The sequence below is a fragment of the Gobius niger genome (assembly GCF_951799975.1).
Source record: "Gobius niger genome assembly, chromosome: 12".
Taxonomy (NCBI): domain Eukaryota; kingdom Metazoa; phylum Chordata; class Actinopteri; order Gobiiformes; family Gobiidae; genus Gobius; species Gobius niger.
In genome coordinates, this window is record NC_136863.1 from 21,746,971 (window position 1) to 21,767,080 (window position 20,110).

At 41.2% G+C, this 20,110-nt stretch overlaps 3 protein-coding genes across 3 annotated transcripts in view; 1 reads left to right on the forward strand and 2 right to left on the reverse strand.

The window, feature by feature from the left end:
- Positions 1 to 227: 227 nt before the first annotated feature.
- On the reverse strand, positions 228 to 10,838 carry pik3c2g (phosphatidylinositol-4-phosphate 3-kinase catalytic subunit type 2 gamma). The gene is made up of 33 exons (XM_079567971.1): positions 10,747 to 10,838; positions 9,811 to 10,275; positions 9,509 to 9,588; positions 9,257 to 9,411; positions 8,850 to 8,964; positions 8,553 to 8,664; positions 7,808 to 7,878; positions 7,621 to 7,684; positions 6,548 to 6,673; positions 6,181 to 6,211; positions 5,914 to 6,094; positions 5,707 to 5,829; positions 5,491 to 5,619; positions 5,192 to 5,306; positions 4,984 to 5,117; positions 4,722 to 4,910; positions 4,560 to 4,653; positions 4,347 to 4,441; positions 4,094 to 4,274; positions 3,691 to 3,798; positions 3,505 to 3,597; positions 3,305 to 3,434; positions 2,918 to 3,054; positions 2,651 to 2,820; positions 2,407 to 2,563; positions 2,225 to 2,334; positions 1,976 to 2,147; positions 1,668 to 1,786; positions 1,493 to 1,589; positions 1,359 to 1,422; positions 1,199 to 1,278; positions 1,001 to 1,126; positions 228 to 912 (listed from the first exon to the last, which is right to left on the reverse strand). The coding sequence occupies exons 2-33, from the start codon at positions 10,225 to 10,227 to the stop codon at positions 757 to 759; spliced, it is 4,131 nt and encodes a 1,376-aa protein (XP_079424097.1). The 5' UTR covers positions 10,228 to 10,275; positions 10,747 to 10,838; the 3' UTR covers positions 228 to 756.
- A 472-nt stretch (positions 10,839 to 11,310) lies between these two features.
- LOC306971635 (small integral membrane protein 29-like) lies at positions 11,311 to 12,057 on the forward strand. Its single transcript, XM_079567972.1, has 4 exons — positions 11,311 to 11,501; positions 11,586 to 11,611; positions 11,692 to 11,800; positions 11,891 to 12,057. Exons 1-4 carry the CDS (start codon positions 11,391 to 11,393, stop codon positions 11,963 to 11,965), a joined length of 321 nt encoding a protein of 106 aa, XP_079424098.1. The 5' UTR covers positions 11,311 to 11,390; the 3' UTR covers positions 11,966 to 12,057.
- A 5,252-nt stretch (positions 12,058 to 17,309) lies between these two features.
- Positions 17,310 to 20,110, reverse strand: part of reln (reelin) — an 82,455-nt gene continuing 79,654 nt past the window's right edge. The window contains exon 64 of the mRNA XM_079567954.1: positions 17,310 to 18,603. Within this exon, the coding sequence (XP_079424080.1) occupies positions 18,507 to 18,603 (97 nt within the window). The 3' untranslated portion in view covers positions 17,310 to 18,506. The remainder of the gene's footprint in view (positions 18,604 to 20,110) is intronic.

The following is a 20,110-nucleotide window of genomic DNA, read 5'->3' on the forward strand; positions in this document are numbered from 1 at the left end:
CCATGCGAACAAATCCAGCAACATCAAAATATATAAATAAACACTAAAACAATGTCCACAGTTATAAATATCTTCTTTATTATCAAAAAGTGCATCTTTTATTGTCCTGTCAGTAGCATTTAGCATAAATACACCAATATGATCGGGTCTACCAAGTTATAAAGATGTAGTAGCATGTAAAAATGGCAAAGTGTTAGAAAAGGAAGTCCGTCATACATCGGGTATACCAGTTTCCCCTGCCACTAAAAACATGTACAATAGACTAGGATGAATGAGAGTGTGTTTAAGAGTGCTAGAGGGCCCATGGCTTATCAGGCATGATGAGGCGCATGAGTCTCATGTGTGTTCATTAATTTGCACTGTCCCGACCAAATAAACAAATAAACAATATGGACAAAACAACAGCGGCACCGCTGCCCTGGACAACTCGGTTTCACTCAAGTATCATTAGACACTAATATTATATAAATAGTCCATTACTTAATATGAATGTACAGTACACAGATTAAATGTGTAAACAATTTCCTTCAAAATTCACCTGCCCCTGAGTTCTGCCCCAGTAGGTCCAAAGTGATGAACTATGAGAACCACTGTCTCAAAATGGCATGTCCATAATAACAAGAAAAAGTCATGTGACTGATTGCCATCCATAAGAATCAGCTTATTATACCCCCAGAATTTCAACAGCTTTGTGAAGAACTTCATTGGTGTTGCTGCTCCCCCTGCTGGTCATAACCACACATTGCAGCACTGTCGTTACACCTCACAGTTGCTCAGGGAAAACCACTGTTCCTTGTTCAGTAAATGCTCGTCCAGCTTGATAAATGTTGCACCCACAAATCTCTTCCTGCTCTTCACAGTGACTGCCAGAACCATCCCATAGACAGCATTAGTCGGCACGTCGTACTCAATCTGTGAAGGCAAATATTTCAGGTGCAATGTTTTGGTTAGTGTGAATTGTATTGTGTATATTCACAATAGCATAATTACAGTGCCTTACTAGCTCATTGAATGTAGGGTTGCCATTATTGCGGACCATTTTGGTTTTTCTCTTGGAGCGCAGTCGTGGATCAGGTCGTAGCCGTGTGACCACATATGTGTCAGGACTTGAGCCACTGGAATATTTCTGTAAATGTTCTGTAGTGTAAATATAGCTCTAGACAGCACCAAGCCAATGCAAAAATACACATAAACTTACAATGTTCTTCAAGTGTTTGATGAGCACAGAGAGCTTGCAGTCTTTGTAAGAAAGATTTAACTGGATCTGAGGGAGGGCTTCTAATAAAGATTTGCAAAGACAGCACCATTTTAGCAGAAAAGTTAAAGCTTTACATTATTTAGTACCAAGAATATAATACCCTTGTCTCGAGTTCGTTGGACCTCTTCTGGACCATCCATGAACAATGTGCACACATATTCATTCTGCAGTGAATAGACACAATTATGCTAAATAAATCACAGCATTTCACAAAGAGGACAAAGATAAACCTACCCCTTTACAAGGTCCCTCAAAGAGCTGCTTCAAGTATTTGTTGAGAGCAGACATTTTTCCTGCCGATGTTAATGTCAGTTGAAATCGAGAGGGGAACCTGCAGAAGAGAAGGGCCCAACAACATTTTTTTAAAGAAAAAAGTTCAAATCCTATGAGTACTTTTACACAAACTTACTGCGGCAAAGCTGAATCAACAAAGAGACTTTGAATCCGTTTATGAATCAGTTCAAACTGTGCCAATGTCATATTCCTCACTGTAAAACCATCATCAATGGTTATTCTTAAATGGAAAATCTGAAATGAAAGCACACACAGTGGCGTTACAATACACAATAAAAATGCCAACAACAGAAGTCCAACTGAACTGGTAGATGCTAAAATATCAAATAAAACTTTTCAAAGAACTCAATCCCTTTTTTAAAGGTTAAGAGTGTAAGTGAAATATCCAGAGGATAAAAAGTACACAAAAGTGTGGAGACGTACAAGTTGTCTTCCTTCGACAGAGGTGTTCTGAATGACGGCATCCTGAATGTTGGTGCTTGTCGTAGGCCTAACGTTGTCATTGTTTGCTGCTCCTGTTTTTTTCCCTTGAGCAAAAGCATGTGTCATAAAGTTTATCTTCACAAACACACATTTCAGACTCTCCTCAATTTTCCTGTGATAAGAGACATACAAACGCATCAGAAAAAGTCCAATCAAAAGCTTTTTTTAGGGTCAGTGTATTTTCTTTACATTGTAAAAAAGGAAGTGGCCTCTAGGTCAGTGTTATGAGGTCTGAGATAGTTCTGAACAAACTGCAGGACGCTGCTGCTTTTCACTTCTGGCATTCCTGCGTGAAGCATCTGAAAACAAAATGACTTTTTTGTAGGATAGCACAGTTTTTGTATTTCAATGTGACAGTGTTTTAGTTGTACCAGCTCTAACAGGCTGAGTATCAGAGCGGAGCGCCCCCTAATGGCATTATAGGCCTGGCAGCACAGGTCCACAAAAAGATGCATGCGCTGCGGCTTCTTTCTCCCACATGTGATGAAGTGACACATCTCAGAAGAGAAAATGAATGGAGAACGATCCCTGCGAAGCCAATGGAAATATCAAATATGTCCAAAATGAATAAAAGGACAGCTATACTTTAAATACATTACAATTAAAAATGCATGCCTTTTGAAATTTCCAAACTTCTGTGCATTGCCAAAAATCTTGCCAAAGTCAATGTGAAACATGTGGCCTGTGTTTTTCAGCATGATGTTGTCATTGTGACGGTCACAGATGCCCAGGATGAACGTGGCCACGCACCAACCAGCACAGGAGTGAATGAAGTTTGTCACAGCCTGGACACACACACACGCAATAAGCAGTGGCCTAAACTCTGACAATGTTCCATTTCAGGCTAAAATGCTTTGCGTCGGTAAAAAAAGGGATGCAAACCTTTTCATAGTCCTCGTGAGTTTTGTTCCTCATATGAAACCATTTCTCCAGAGTGTCGTCTCTCATTGTCCCACTCAAGCCCCACTCCTGGTGGATCTTTCCCAGGGTCACAGCCTCCGGGACGACCTCTATCAAACCTGACAACCACAAAAAGACACATAAACTTAGTGTTGAGACAAAATGAACTTCACCCTACTTATGTGTGCTGCCAGGGAAGACGTTGCACCATTTTCATGCAGACATTTTCACGCAGTAATTACAGAGATATTAAACATAAATTAGGTGATGAGTCAGGTCAGAGGACAGACAAGCCCACTCAGAGGAATGAAGCATATCTTAAGGTATTTTTCACCAACAAAGACAATGTTGTGCAGTGTATCAGCTGACCTTGAGTCCTGCCTGTAGAGAGGCACTTGTAGGTGACCATCTGCATGTCCAGTCCCTCCTGCAGCCACACTCTGTCCATCATACGCACTATCTGCAGCACCAGCATGTCCTGACGCAGGTTATCTCCGGTCTAAAGTTACACAAACCCGCCATCAGCAAAGTACAAGTTTTAAGCAATAAATTATTACTGTCCCACTAACTTTGCAGATGACGCTGACATTCTTAGCAAGAGGGTCACTACAAACGAAAGAGAGTCCGAGTGGAGCAGCATTGGAGTTGTAGAACTTACAGGTCTATAAAGTTTGAAAAAAGTAACAATGATACATAGATACAGTACATGTCCATTTTGAAAGAAATCATAACAGGTTAAATATTGTACAGCATACCTCCATGTCCACTGCGGAGACATGAAAAGCAGGATCTAGTGGTAGACAGCAGCTTGTCCCATCTAAAAAGAACTCTTCAATCTTGTACTTCTCTTTATTTAAAATGGTCTGTGTATTTGAAAAGCAAAAATACATCTGGATTTTGCAAAAAGTTATATATTAAACATTAATCTGGTATAATACTGCCCAATATGTATTCAGCACCATATAAACAACACAAATGCATAACCCACCCATTACTGTTCACACGATGCCAATGAAAACACTACATAAGTCCTGATTTCTGGGAAGCCTTCAGTGTTTTGATATTAATTTCTGCATAATTCAAAACCAACCCACAAACAGGTGCAACAGTAAAACTGGTCAGTATTTCTAACATGTTGCTTCCGGCGCGTGAACAGACCTTGCGTTTGCTCTTATCGGCGAGCCTGACTTTATCTGCCACTTGAGTGAGGAGAGAGACCAGACGAGCTTCAATCTCCAGCTCCTTTCGTAACATGTGTCCGCAACAGTGACGTAGAGCCGCCTGCACTTTACTGAACCAGCTCTGATAGTGAGGGTCATTGTGGGCGTCTTCCAACAGCCTATATGTACAAAACATAAAGAATGAGTCAAATATAAATATAGATTTACTGTACATTAATGAGCAGATTTACCAGTAAAGTTGTTGGGCGATGCGTATGTTTTTGACAGATCTTTCCAAAAGCAACATAACAAGAGGTCCATCAAGTTCCCACTCACTTCTTAGGGCCTGCAAAATACAGTTTATGAATGAAAGTTAACCACAATTGCAAAACACAACACTGTAATGTTTCGCCTGAAATTAAATAAATCATTGAAATGTCAAAAAGATTATCAGGAGTGCTAACCTGAACCAGTTGTGGAAGAAAACTTTCTAATTCACTGTCTGGAATTTGTTCAAAGTAATGAACAGCAGCTTTTCGCACAGTTTGATCATGAAAGCTAAATAAAACAAACACAATTATTTATTTAATTGTTCTTATACCATGTAATTCTAGGTGTAAACTCACTTGTCACTGAGTAGAAACAGGGCCTCTTCTGGCAGGTGGATGAGCCAGTTGTCGACAACAGTGTAGATCTCTGTTAAATCGTCAGGGTTCCAGTCCTCCACTCCACCTAGTAACAGGTGCAGGAAGGTGTTTCCTTTGTCTGCACAATATCGTTTACTCCAGAGGAGCGACTTTTCTTCTGGAGTCAGGCTAAAAAACATTAGAAACTTGAGACACAAGAAGACGAGTATGACAGATTCAGATTTTATTTTTGTTCACTTACAAGCAAAGGCAATGCTTTTTAGACACATCCAGCATTTTCTTGTGCACATCTTCACAGGGTTGAGTGAACATTGAGGCACCAGGAAGTGCCCAAGGACGTCTGAAAGTCCATTCAAAGTCACTCGAAAACTCCAGCTGCAGATGCAAAATGGTTAATTGCACTTCAACCACAAGAGGGCAGAGTTGAGTTTTTTCAGGACAGGACAGACCTGTATGATGACCCCCATGGGCTGCCTGTGTGCATCAGCCAGAGCAGGAGAGGGAGGAGCAGGATGCTCTGTCAGAGAGGACATACTGAGCAGGACCGTCCCGTTTACCAGAGACCTACACAGAAGGGACATGAGTACAGAAGAACAAACAAACCAAACTGCAAATGTCAAATCACAGACAATGCAATTATTTGGGTGAAAGCAAAACACACAAGTTACTTATCATGACAATTAGCAATAATAAAAGTACAATAACCTTTACAAACAAAGCCTAGAGACTGTATTTACTCTTTTGTTACCTGTGAGTGAACAGTGGCAGCACAGCCCAACTCAGAAGCTCAGGGCCCTTTCCTTTTTTTGAGCCCATGAGGCGAAACTTCAACATGCATTCATAAGGAAGGTTCTTTAGCTGCACCGGAAACACGATCCTATAATGTATCAAGTGCAAAACAATGCGCTATTGCTAAAGACAATTTCAGTATTATGAATATAGTAATAGATAGTGTTTCTCTTACGGTCTGTTGCAATGAATCTTATTTCCAAAGGCCAAAGCAGTGCTTATATTTTCTGAAACACTGCTCTCGCAAATCTTTCTATTTACATACAGCAAATCACAAGACACAGAGAAGCACTCATAGCTGAAAGAGGAATGAAGTCCACGATTAAAAATAATAACATTATCTCATATTAGTACAAATGCACAGTATATTAAAAAGACATACCTCATCCAGGCAGTCTGTAACTTGTAAAGAGCAGCAACATTAAACTGCAGAATGTCGTAGGTTTGTTCAATGTCACAACTTTCAAGATTGTATTCGACACTGAGGGCTCTGAAGTCCGACTGGAAGTTGTCAAAAAAAACTTGCAGCACTTGTTTGAGGGCCTTGTGCAAAATGAGAATAGCTACAAAATAATATTACATTGCATCGTAAAATACTGTGAATAAAATGTTTGTTTTTTTTAAATTATGACCATTTGTATCGACTCACCAGATTCACATTGAAACATCTCCTCCTGATTCTGAAATACAAAATTATACTTTTAATACAACATGTTAGATTAGAAGTATATATATCTTGTTATGGACTGGATCCTCTGCAGATCGTGAGCCAGTACAGGATGGATGGATATATACAATATCCGACTATCCTCTCAAATAATGTAATGTCTCGATTGCCCCTCTCTCCTCAAGTGTGCATGTGTGCGTGACAGAGTGAACGAGTGAGTGGATGAATGAAGTTAAGGGTATGAATGAACAAAGTGTGAGTGACCAATGTGATTTTAACTGTAAATTCAATAAATATATTTGGATAAAAAAAATAAAAAAAGAAGTATATAGAACATGTGATGTGTTACCAGGGGCATTGGGTTGATGCGGTTGAGCATGCCAATCGCGTCCTCCAGCTCCTGATTGGAGATTCCGTACAGGAGGCTACAGATGATGCGAACACGGCTCACAAGGCCACGGACATTGAACCCTGACTTGAGACATGAAACATACATAAAATGTATTGCATAAATGTTGTGTTACAATACAAACATTTTAACTTGATTTTGGTACTAAGAAAAAGGTGCGAGCAACTGTTATTGTGTGCACTTTCATTGGTCTTGTCAACACACAAAGCTTTTGATAGCCTTAAAGGAATAGGCCACCGTTTTTACATACTAAGATATGTTCTTACCTCACTTTAGACGTGTTAATATATCCCCGTCTGGTCTTTGTCCGTGCGCCCTGTCACGCAAACGGAGCACATACGCAGCCTATCCCACATGTCACATAGCTCCGAAAAAGCTCACGATAGAAGCTACCAAGCTCTTCCACGTGTTCCCTATTTAAATAAAGTTACGTGAAGTGTTTTCATGCGAAGTATATTTACACAGAAATGTAGCATGTCGATTTTATAAGCAAATAAAAAGGGGGACTATATTGTGAGGCGTAATGATACGAGGAGTAAAACGTCCGCGCAGTAACTCCTAAAGGTTATTGACGGAAGTGAGCGGGGGAAGTCTTTAGGAGTTACTACGCGGACGCTGTGCTCCTCGTACCATTACGCCTCACAATATAGTCCCCCTTTTTATTTGCTTATAAAATCGACATGCTACATTTCTGTGTAAATATACTTCGCATGAAAACACTTCACGTAACTTTATTTAAATAGGGAACACGTGGAAGAGCTTGGTAGCTTCTATCGTGAGCTTTTTCGGAGCTATGTGACATGTGGGAGAGGCTGCGTATGTGCTCCGTTTGCGTGACAGAGCGCGCGGACAAAGACCAGACGGGGATATATTAACTCGACTAAAGTGAGCTAAGAACATATCTTAGTATGTAAAAACGGTGGCCTATTCCTTTAAGGTTTGTGTTCAGTCAATGAATCAATAAGGCAGGAGTAAATAATGTTGATTGGAGTCTGCATATTTACAATACTTACATAGTTTCTCATAATGTCGGTCACTTCTTTGTTGTAGTTGCTGAGCACATCCTGTAGACTCAACCTGAAACAAAAGTAAAGGTTTAAACACAATTAGAAACAGGTCGCTGCCTGTGTTTCCTACAAACACACACTGGTTTACACATGACCCACTGACACACAGAAGGCTCAGACTGAGGTTGCTCACTTGCTCACGTTGTAGAAACAACCCGGACGCACAAACTGCAAAAGCTGGCACGACGTCCTGTCATCTTCTCCCTGTGGAAGGTTAATTGTTAAATACTTGTTCATTCCAACAATCTGGTTCATTCATCAACATGAACATTGCAGGATACAGGATCTCATCAGGGATCAACAAGCCACTCATTTTCATCTCCTCTAAAAGCTTTATCTGCAACTGTCAGTGAAGTATGTCGCAAACCGCAGTAAAGAAGCAACATATTTTGTAATAGAAGGATGTCTATCTGGAAATACACTGTCTTCTTTAAGTGCACTCAAAATTGATAAAGAAGACTGATCTTTTTTTCTTTTCATTTGTTGCAGATATACTGTAGTCCATAATACAGTCGACATAAAAAATAATGTTCAGGAACACTCAGTAAATCCTATATCCTAAATACTTTAATAGTCAAAGTGATGGTAATGTTGGCATTACAAATTTAAAGTTAAATAAAATGTATTATATCCAACAATAAAGTCCACATAGATGGATGTTGACCATTCAGTTTTGTTCTTGTTTAATATCAACACTGGCAACATAGTGGGCAAACAGAACAAAGTCAACTTGTGCAGCTGTAAAACCCTCCCCCGGGGAATAATAAACTGTGCCCAGCTCAGGTGCTGCACACATATCAGCACACAGAGAGGAAAGTCCAGCCTCTTTCAGTAAATGTTCAATAAGTCCAACACATAATGAGTTTAAAGTGACTCACGTCCCGGGCCAGACAGCGCTTGAAGTCGTTTATGTGCAGCAGACGTAGGGGGGCAATGCAGTTAAACTTGCTGTAGATTTGAATGGTCTCATGCATTCCCAAGAGCTCCTCACTGATAAGACACAGTAACACAGGTTAATCACTCAAAAGTCCTGGAAGTTGGATGATGTACAACTTCAATCTTTTAAAAGACATAGAACGTTGTTATTAACCTTAGTCACTTCTGTTGTATGATGAATCTATTTAGTTTTTACCAGCTGAATGTATTCTCGTTATAAACACATGTACATTTCTTACTTGTGAAGATACTCCTCAGAATCACACATTTTTAAAACATAGCGTCCATTTTCACGCCGCGGGAGGTCCAGGAGAACAAAGACTTCATCGATCAGACTGTTTACTGTTCGGTTCACTGTGGACAGATCAGACACCAGAACATTATTACCAAGAAGTAACAGCAGGACTAAACCCATTTATATTTGTTGATGTGAGCTGTGCAGTATCCCTGCTCAGCATCAGCATAGGGCATATCTAACATTATTTTAATCAGCGCATGTAAACATCACATGAAAATGTTTGAATGACAATGACATTTTACATCGGACAAAAATGTGAACAAGTGGCAGGCATTGGATGGTCATCTGTTAATTAACACAAATGTTAAAATACACTGTAGAGGGGAAAAATTAAATTCAGCCTGTTACCTGGGGTGGGGAAGGGCAGTTGGAAGCCATCCCAGTCTGTAGCCACACTCACAGTGACCTCCACCTGCTGGAGCAGAGCCGGGTGGACGTGTGACAGACGAGCCCACACAAAGCCTGTGTTAAACTCATTGGTGTGTTTGTACCCTGACATCAGCCTGCAAAATTACATTTTGTTTGATAAAAGTCCAATGTGCTCAATACCGGAGAGAGAGTTTGACATTGCTGTACATGTTACGCAGAGCAGTGACTTACTGTGAGATGGAGGAACTGAAAGTTGCCAGTGACTTCGTGCTGCCGTGAGGAGTGTCGGTCAGAGATATCGTCCATGGATCCTAGTGTTCAATAAAGTATAAAGTAAAGAAAGGATACTGTAGGTGAGAATGACTAAAGTATTTAACGGTAAAAGACTATCATCCATTTTGTTTCTCAACTAAAAGTAAATGGGCTTTCCAACTACAGTAACTTACAGCACTTGTTAAGAAATAGGAATTTGTTTATAAAGTTCCACATGTACCTGAGTAACAGCAATGCTAGAAATGAATTAAGTCACTTACTTGAAGATAAACTTCTGTATTTGAGCGGAGAAGTCTTTGTGTGGGCACTTCTGTTTCAGAGGAGCGGGTTTTAATGAGTCTTGGGGGCAGAGGTGGAGGGGGAATTCCTCGTCTTCCAGGCAAACAATCAGAAAACCTGTTCCTGTGCAGTCCATTGAAGGCCTGTTGTTGTTGTTGTTGTTCTTGTTGGCCATTGCCTGTACTCAAGACCGTCGGTTTCGGAGTTGGTTTCGCAGCAGGTGCAGGTACGTTTCTATGTATAGTTGGTTCATAAATGTGTTGATTGTTTTCTGGAAAAACTTCAATAAACTCGTAATGTCCTGGTCCGTCTAAATCATCTCTGAGGGGCAGAGGTTCATCAGAGACCTCTGCATCTTGCCTGTTAAAACATTCACTGCGTTTCCAAGAGGAATCCATTGTAACATATCATGAAGTCCTTTTAGGCATTTCACCTGCTCATCACTCCTAAAACAGAAATGGATCATGAGGCATAGTTATAAAGCGTTATCATTTACCACAAACAAACATCTGCAGTTTCCCGCGCACTATCTGCAGCTGAGAATTTATGCTTGGCTATTCATTAACAAAACTCTTCCAGTCTTAAACACCAGTGCATCAGTCTCAAAATGTTTATCCTTCGCGGCCAACACTTCTTTGTCACTCGTGTTAAACGTGGGCCACAGCTCTGTCTCGCCTCTAAACAACATTACAAAACAGAACATTTTTAGGATTTAGCATTTAAAAACATATTATACGCCTTACAGCAACAAGTTTCTATAGTGAAAGTGAAAACCACCATGTTCTGAACCTCTTTCAGTTTCAACAAATGTAAGTTTAAGGGCTCAAAAGTTTCAAAACATTTGCATCATAAGGCACCTACATTGAGTAAACTATCCATTAACCAAAATGTCATAATTATATGATTTAGAGACTCACCGTAACACAGCTCGGTCCGTGCTGTCCTCTCCTGAGTCATGCTCAGCTGGTCAGACCAGAACAGAGCAGAGTGCAATTGCTTACCACCTCAGCCCCTCCTCTTTCCTCAAAGTCAAAACAATAAAGGCCCTGCAGGTGGAGACTTGACATTACATAGAAGCACGTTATACAGGTGCTAATAGACTTCAGATCAGACCATTAAACTACTAACACTGTCAAGTTTTTAAAAAGTAGTCATGTTAAAGGACAACTACTGTATTTAAAATGATGAATACTGTAACAAACAGACTACACTGCATCAGACCCACTCCTGAGTGTGGAATGTCAAAGAGCAGGTTTAGCTTTACTCTACTGGAAGTGACACATATGAACTGCAGAGAAGGAAGGAAATGTTTCCGGCACTGTGATTTATAAGAAACAGACACGCTAGCGTATGCAATTCTCTGTAATTGTACTTTTCACACGATCTGAAAAGTTTGAGGTTTTTGTTTTTTAAAGGATACAATGAAGAGCTCTCCAGGACTGAGGACCCGTGTTATTGCTTTTCAGAGGAAATAACAGCTCCAAGTCTGCACTAAATGTATCACAGAGGTGTGGGTTGCGTTGGTTGGGGGACAGAGGGAGGTCGGTAGATTTAAGACTAGATGGAGAACAACACGACAACGCACGTCGCACCGGCGCCGCGCGCAAAGGACGGATACTATGCTCTTATCCCTATTGCACTCCTCACACTGGCTGGATGTGCGCTGGCGATGGTAAGAGCTATTCAGGCTTACCCACACTCTGACAGGCGCACACTGACAAACCAAAACAATAATCATTGCATTGCTTTCTGTTAGGTGTTATATCTTAAGAGGAAATCTAGGTGAGTTCTAGATCTAGTTCGAGCTAGCTTTGAGAGGAAAGTACATTTTGGTTGACACTGACAAATACCTCATTGTCCAGGTCTGATGAGTTGCGGCACAGACTGATCCCTATGTACACATATGACCCTGAAGAACAAGACGAGGATGATTTGGAGTACGGGAATGGGCACAATGAGGAGGAACTGAGAGTGAGTCACTCTGTACAACAAGATGAAAATATCTTGATCATGTAACGAATGAATGAATGAATGAAATGTTGATTTTTTTTGTCTTCACAGGAACCACTGCACAAATATGGGAGACTCTCCTTGGATTCCGACTATGGGACGGATAAATACAAACATGGACTGTGATGACAAAAATGACCATATCCAATGCGAGCGTTAAAATGAATACATTGTGGAAGGAGGAAACAAAGTAGCCCCTGAAAAATACTTTAGTCATATACTGTATATTCAGATGTACAGCATTTTTTTTTTTTTTAGATGAGATGATGGTTTTGTTTGATTCTGCTAATAAATAAGATAAGACAGGACTTTATAGATCTCACAATGGAGAAATCCACTTGTTTACATCAGCTCTCATGAACACTCAGGGGGTCAGGAAAAGCAGGTGCGGTCAAATAACAGGATAAAGTGACCCTGGTGACACACATTCAGTCTGCCAATAAAGAGTCAATAAACTAATAGGCTACAGCTCACTTTGTAATACTGGATTCATGCAGCAGGCGGTTTTCTGACTGAAATTTCGTTTGCGTTATTTGAACAGCAGATGTCACTGTTGTCTTGTAGTTGATTAGGTTCAATGGCTACATATCATCTGAGAGGACATTTTTATTGTAACAAACAGTAGGCCTAATGCTGCCTTTATGTGGTGTCGTTTTGCAGAGTACAAAATTGCACATGAACGCGACCTCATCTACATCACGTACTTTACACTGGGAGATTGGGAAACAACTTTGATGCCGAGTTCCCGAGATGAAACAACCTTTGACCTTTCAACACAACTTCAACACAATGCCCTGTAACTTCCACTTCACAACTGGAAATGATCATCCTTACCAGAGCACATGAAGGCAGCATGAGCCTGAAGTATTGTGTATGAATCATTCGTTTAAAATATTGGAACGCTGGAGACGCGCGTGTCAGAGCAGTTCAGACTTTATAAAGCGCACCTGATGCTGTTTGGCAATTAGCCTTCAGTGTTCTCGAAAGTCAAGTTTCTCTAAAGATGGGGGTGCACGGGATACAAAGGTGAACAACATCAAATTTCCACAACTTTTTTGCTTCTGTTTTCTCCCTATTAGTTGCAATATTTAGCCTCTGGTCTCTCCTAGCTTCTGTTTGTTGGTCCTGACCTGCTGCCCGCTCTCCATCCTGCTCACCACGGCGCTGACCATCTCCTCTCTGCGCACGGACACGCTGCTGTGCTACTTCTGCCCGCTGCTGGAGAAGGACAAAGCGTGCACTGACCTCATCACCACCACGCAATGCCAGCCCGACGAGGTGTGCGCGAGCTCCAGGGGCTACGAAGGTACGGAGCACGTGCTGTCCGCCCAGGGCTGCGTTCAAAGAGACCTGTGTGGTTCCCATGAGGTCAAGTCCCGGTTCGGCCGCAGGTATAAGGTCAGTCACACGTGCTGCTGCCTGGACAAGTGCAACAAGCACCCGAATACAGGAGGAGGACTGAAGATACTACTGGGGATGATCAAAGGGACTAAGAATAACGTCCACACTGTACAACACATTGACTCGTGTGCGAATTATACGTCACCATTGGCTGCTAAATCTGTGAAAGAATAACCAAGAAACGTGAGAATGAGGCCTATTGACCAAAGGCTCTCAACCTGTCTACATGTGTATCATTGTGGTCTTACAGAGAGAGGTTTGACCTGCCAGTCTCCCTTTCCGATTTTATAGTGTCGATAATTTAAATAAATAAAAAATGTTTTTCATATATTTGTACTGGAGTGTTTTTTTAGGGGGTGAGGGAGGAGTCTGTACAATTTAGCGTCCCAGCAGGGGTGTGGTCTGTCAGAAGAGGAAGAACAAAGTTGAGCAAAACCACACACATGAACACGCAAAGGTGACGATAGACTAAAGGATTTGTCTGGCAACTAAAGCCTTTACAATGCCAAGGTAAATATATATTTTTGGTTTGTAGAAAGCGTATTTTGTTGAGGCTGTTTGAAATGGCAAAAGGGTAATTGGTGTCACCTGTGCAGGGGCTTATTTGTTGTGGTTCTGCTGCTGGATTAGGCCAGTTTGATCAGGAAAGCGGTGCAAAGAAATGACAAAATCTCAGTCACGCGTGTCCCAGCAGCATTTTTTACAGTCTATGGTCCCAGCAGCCTACAAGTAATGCTTTTTAAGGTTAAAAATTTCATATTGCAGCATAAACTGAAACAACGCATCTAACTTTGACTTGAAGTCAATCAAGTCCAAGTTGTCTTTCCAGATAAATTACTATATTTTTAACGGCTTTATTTTCATTAATGGTTCTCCTCTGGTGGTTTGAGTGGTGTCTAGCAGTGGTGGAAGAAGTACTCAATATTCTTAAGTAAAAGTGCAGATACATGACCAAAATGTACTTGAGCAAAAATGTCAGATATTTTTACTTAAGTAAAAGTATGCATTGAAAAAAAGGACTTAAAGTAAAAGTATTTTAGAGTTTAATGTGCCGTATTTTTAAAATGTCAATGAAACTGAACGAGTAAACCACTAACTCTGGTCAAATACCAGAACTAAACCCCTAAACCAAGGCTTAACGGGGACTAAACTAGTTCATGGTAGAGATAAAATACTTAATGCCCAATTTTTAAAATGTGGAGTACAAAGTACAGATACAGGCTCTAAAATGATGTAAAGTAAAAAGTATTCATCATTAAAATGTACTTCAGTAAAATACCTATAATTTGTCATTTTTGCACTTTTTACTTTCCACCACTGGTCTCAAGATGGTTATACGCCATATTGATGCTGTGAAATTACAAAATGTTTTGTTTTGAAATAAATAAAAGGAACAACTGCCAGTACCAGCTGCTGTCTTGCAAATCGGGGATATTTGACACTATGAGGAATATACTTATAAGTGACATTTCTCCATGTCTTCCTTGCAGTCAGAGGAGCATGCTCGTCCCTGTGCTGCTGATCTACCTGATGCTGCCCCCTCTACTCTGTGAAAACCTGCGCTGCTTCTACAGTCCCTACACGACCCAGGACTCACAGGGGGTGTTCAAGCTCGTTGTGACCGAGTGTCCCCCAAAACAGCTGTGTTACAAGGCCACTGGTCACTACGGGAACCACAGCGCGCTCACACACCACGGATGTACGCTCCTGAAGGACTGCAACAAATTTAAAATGATCAACCTGAGGGGAGCGATATACAACACAAGCTACTCCTGCTGTGACTTGTCCTACTGTAACACAGGCGCAAGTATCGCTGCAAACTTCGCCACGATGTTTGTCGTTACTGGGAGTTTATCTATAGTGATGGGACTATAAAGTGGTGGACATTTGCAGGTTCTTTTAAAGAATTTTTTTTAAATCAGCACCGGTTTGCACTGGTGTTGATCCAGCTTCAGCACCGACTAATGCTGAAGGCTTAAATAATATGAATGTGTCAAATTAGAATGATTTTATTTGTTTTATTCTTGTGGTTTATTGCTTAATATTGTTCAAATCAAGTTTGCCATTTTAATCAAGTTGTAGACAATAAAATATGTTCACTTTAAGTCTTCCCGCACTTTCTTCCTCTTGAAAAGGCACAGCAAAAAACAGAAACCTGAAGAATTTTGAAGAAATGTTAAGGCATGCGGCTGCCTGCAGTCAGTATACAGTATGCAAGCATGAATGAACAGGCCAGTGTTTATATGGTCAGTGGATGTTGAGATCTGTGGAAAACGTCACTAACAGAAACGTTAAAGAAATGTTAGTGAAATGTAGAGTAATTTATGTTGGGTAACCCATTTCCGGACAGACTTGGCTGGTTTAACTCTCATACTTTCCGTGGTTTGTCATACATCCTGTCTTTGTGTGTTGGTACTTAGTTGCTGTAGTTATGCACAACATTATGCGAGCAACTCAACTCAGTGAGAACAGTTGTTTTCTTAAATTCTTAAATGATTCAATACAGAGCCGTAAGTTCCTCAAATGTCATCCTCACATCATGAGGAATTGTAGCATTGAGCCAAATCTTTTGTGAATTTGTCCGCTATAGGCAGCAATCTGACAGAAGAGGGGAAAAACCCTACTACTCTGCAACCAGAAGTTCACATTCATTGGAAAAAACAACAAACCCCCCCTAACTAAGGAATATACTTAGACTAAGTGCCCCATGAGTGTTTGCACATGTGAAAAAGTTTGGAAGCGGGAGTAGAAAGTCGACAAAATAAGCCTAAAATGGATGTGTGTTCATTGTGTTCTTTACAATGCCATCTCTCTCCCACCTGTATCAAAATATCCAGAAATATAAGTAGATGGTGCTTCTAGTCCAAGATTCTCCAATTTTCTCCAAACGTATGAGAGTGGACACACCATAACACAAACTGCACATATAAATGTATTAATATCAGGGCTGCACAATAATGAAAAACCTTGCAATATGGGCGTGCAATATTACAATTTAAAGGCACACTTTGGAACATTTGGACACATTTTGGACTACACTGTTGCCATCAATACAAAACATGCTCCACACAGAACATGCTATTACTGCAGTGGGTGGTCAAAGAATGGATCTGGATGAGAACATAACATGTTTAAATCTCTTTCACTCTGCTTTAGTCAAGTCTCCATGGAGACGAGCTGGAGATGTACCCACTCCCGGTAAACAGTCATGTCTCAGGAGAGGTGAGCCGCTCACAGCAAAAGCACATGTTTGTGCATTTATGGAGTATTTTTCAATAATGAATATGTCTCTTAAAATAAATCCTTGTACTTCAATTTTATTTTATTGGGTAAAAATTACGCGGTGTGGCTTTAAATAAATTCAAATATGTGTTTTGTTTCTCAGCAAATTGTGTCAAAACAAGGCATAAACACTAAATTCAGGCAAGAACAAAACTAAAATGGAACTAAATGAATAAAATAAAATAAATTTAATTTAGTTACAATAAAATTGTAACTAAATCTTAACTTTTTGCACATAAAAATTCCATGCATTTGTGTAAGTCAGAGTCAATCTCAGTCAGATGCAAGACATTTGTGATTTTGCGATATATGTTGTGGCTTCTTGCGATACGGATATTGCATCACCTAATATTGTGATACGATTTTTTTTCTCTCTATTGTGTATATTGTAAATACCGGTATATTAAACCAACATCTCCGCCATCTGGCGGATGGCCAGCGAAAAATCAGTCTTAAAATGGCGACTTTTGGAAGGTTATCTTAAGTCTAATTCAATTCCCACAGGTTAATGTGACGTTGGTAAACCACAGAGGTAAACTTCTTACATCAGGACAAAATTATTCAAATTAAAATGTATGTAGACATTTAAGCAAAAACAAGAGGCCGATGCCAGTTTGAGGTTCGGACAGGTTTTTATTTCCCTTTTATAAGGCTGTTGGGTCTCCCCATAGTGGATATACATGTATATACAGGAGATTGCTATACTGGAGTTACACTGAAGGGAGAGGATCCATATTACACAGACTTCAAAAAACAACACTAACAGAGCCTCACCTCCAGGTTTGAGAAATCAGCAGAGAGATCAAGGGCTTTTGGGGGGCGAACAGCACGAGAGAAGAGGAGGGGGGAGAAGGGGACAAGGCGCAGTCTGAGAGCTCGACTGCCTAATAACTTAACACTAGAAAAAAAAACATACAGATTTCACGCACAGTGCATCTTAAATAGGTCACGTGAAGAACCATTTACCATAAATATCTGTATTCTCGGGAGCCAACATATATATAAAAAAAAAATGATAAAAAAAAACAAACATTTGTCAGTCTCTTTTTTTTTTCTTTTTTTTTTTTCTTCTTTTTCCTAACTCGTAACCTTTCCTCGTCGTGCAAATCATTCTCGAGTTCCTTCTTGTCCAGGAGGTGGGGGCTTTTTTGTACCACCTTTGACCAACGTCCAACCACCCCAGAGCAAAATGAAACTTAACCCAGTAGTAGCCCCACAACCCCTTTCCCTTCATAAAAGCATATGAATTAGTAGAAAACAAACAAAGTCAACACCACAGTCAACTCAGCACGAAAATAACTCACAGACACACGGAACACCAACAACAACAGTTATCGTTTTTTATATATATTTTTTTTCATAGCTTTATCGCCATTGCTTCACTTCATGGACAGTAGGCTATATGGTCATTCTCCTGGCGTACCGGCGGATGGCAGTGGAGTGGTCCTCTCCTTTGTAGCGGCTCAGTGGAGACTAGAGCTCCCCAAATTAGCTGGTCAAGTTCAGCAGTGATAATACTTTTGAAATTCACAGTGTGGTTGTAGGATGTGACTGGAACGAGGGAGAGAAGTGGGGATCGGCCAGCCAGGGAAGGGTGGGGGGGGGGGGGGGGGTAAACCGCCAGGGGATGTACGTACATAGCAACACTTAGAAAACAACAACAAACCCTGACCATCCATGGAGGGAGAGTAAACGAAAACGGCCCGCCTGACTCCTTCCTTCTGAGCTGTCAATGCCACCGACCGACCCGTGTGCTTGCAAAACGGCTGGTGTGTAAACTGGTTGAACAAAGGCCGTTTTCCTTTTTTTCTTTTTTTTGAAGTGGCAGAGGAGAGATGTGAAGAAGCTGACCATAGACGGGAAGGTGGATGGGACTCAGCAGGGCAAAGAAAAAGAAAAAAAAAGTGTTGTCAGGAGTTGCAAGGATGTGCATGGGTTGCGGTGATTTGGCTGGTCAATGGGCGAATCCCGTTTCAGCTCTGGTTCAGGCGCGCAGTCGCAGTGCCCGCCTCTTACGGCTGTAGTAGTGACGTGAGCCCGTCTGCCTGGCAAAGTTCATCATGTAGTTCTGCTTGCGAGTGCTACAGGGGAATAGACAGTAAGAAGGGGAAAGGGGCGGGGCAATATTGGGCATTAGTGACCAATTAAAAGCCACAAAAAAGTTGACTTTATTTCATGCACTTGCCATGCAGCCAGGCTAACTAATTCCGCTTCTACTGAATACTACAGCTATATACATGCTGCTACGTGATGGGCATTGGGCAATGATGCTTCGGAGCGAAAACCTCAAACACTCAACAACTCTATGGGTTAGAAGAATGGTAGGCTACTCTACTCCAAACAAATTGCATATGTTTTCACAAATGAGGTCTTTAATGCAAGGCACTATTTTAATGTTTCTAAGGGTTAACAAAATGTTGCAGGACACAGAGGAGATACACAACATGACTTTGACACACAAACTACCATGGACAACATGGGGACTCTGGCATGAGTGTTTGAGGCCAGAATTTTTCAACTTGAAAATAAAAAGTGCAGGGTTGTGAGCAGGATGGATTTGAAACTTAATACAAAAGGCAGCTTAGCCTGATAATTGCTTCTTCCTTCCAGCAGGGCGGTGCCAGTGAGCCAGGAGAGCAGCCAGGGCAGGCAGGGGCCTGTGAAGTGTGGGGCTGGGAGGGGCGGGTGTAAAGGATGGTGTGGGGCTGATGCTGAGGAGGTGAAGCATGGATGTGGATGTTTCACCTGAGGAAGTGTATGCTATGTGTGTTTCATTTTCAGTTTAACAAGAGGCAGAGAAAATAAGGACCCTGACTCATCCATGTTGTCTGTGTACAGACAGCCATGAGTGACAGAGGGACAAAGCTGCTGCCAAAAAGCCATGCAGGGCCTTTGAGTAAGATTTACTCGAATTAATCCGCTGCAAAGTTGATTCTGACATGTGTAGCAGAAGTTGGTGCACAAAGAAGCAAGTCTGGGTTTTGGCACCAAGAACCTAGGATCAGTCTACATGATAAATAATCCAATGTCTCACTAGCACAGACAGGGTAAACAGAGTGATGGATACCATCACACAGACATGTAAAATACGTACACATAAACAGTACATCTATGTGCACTGGACATTTACAAAACAGTGTCCCGCCAACATTACGTTATACCTTTAGCAGAGTCATTGCTGTTAATTGTGTTGTGTGGTCAGAATATGTGAGAGCTGTCACTGTGTGTTGCCTCCACCTGGACACTGAGAGCAGCTGGTTGTCTCAGAGACCACAGTGAACTGATCAAAGCGAGGCCATGAAAATGACTGGGTGAGTGAGGGATTTGTGACAAATGAAGATGAGTCGTGGGCTGCTAAGGAGAACGTGGGGATCAGGTGAAGAAGGGGCTACATTCAGGAAGTGACGGAAACTTACCTGACACTACAGCCATGCCAGAGGGAGCAGAATACAGAAGAGAGTAGAGGTTAGAGCACGAGAGAGGGGAGACAGGAGAAGAGGACTGCTGTCCCGCAGAAAGGTCTGAGAGGGCAGGAGCCCCGCCCTGTAGAGGCAGGGCCCGAAAAAGAGAGGAGAGAAAGAGAGACCA

Coding starts and splice junctions, on each gene's coding strand:
- pik3c2g (XM_079567971.1), bottom strand. CDS start 10,227: ATGGATTCCTCTTGGAAACGCAGTGAATGTTTTAACAGGCAAGATGCA. Junction 4,911..4,983: donor AAAAAGCATTGCCTTTGCTT/GTAAGTGAACAA, acceptor AATGTTTTTTAG/CCTGACTCCAGAAGAAAAGT. Junction 4,275..4,346: donor ATCGCCCAACAACTTTACTG/GTAAATCTGCTC, acceptor TTGTACATATAG/GCTGTTGGAAGACGCCCACA.
- LOC306971635 (XM_079567972.1), top strand. CDS start 11,391: ATGGAGAACAACACGACAACGCACGTCGCACCGGCGCCGCGCGCAAAG. Junction 11,502..11,585: donor CTGGATGTGCGCTGGCGATG/GTAAGAGCTATT, acceptor GCTTTCTGTTAG/GTGTTATATCTTAAGAGGAA. Junction 11,801..11,890: donor ACAATGAGGAGGAACTGAGA/GTGAGTCACTCT, acceptor TTGTCTTCACAG/GAACCACTGCACAAATATGG.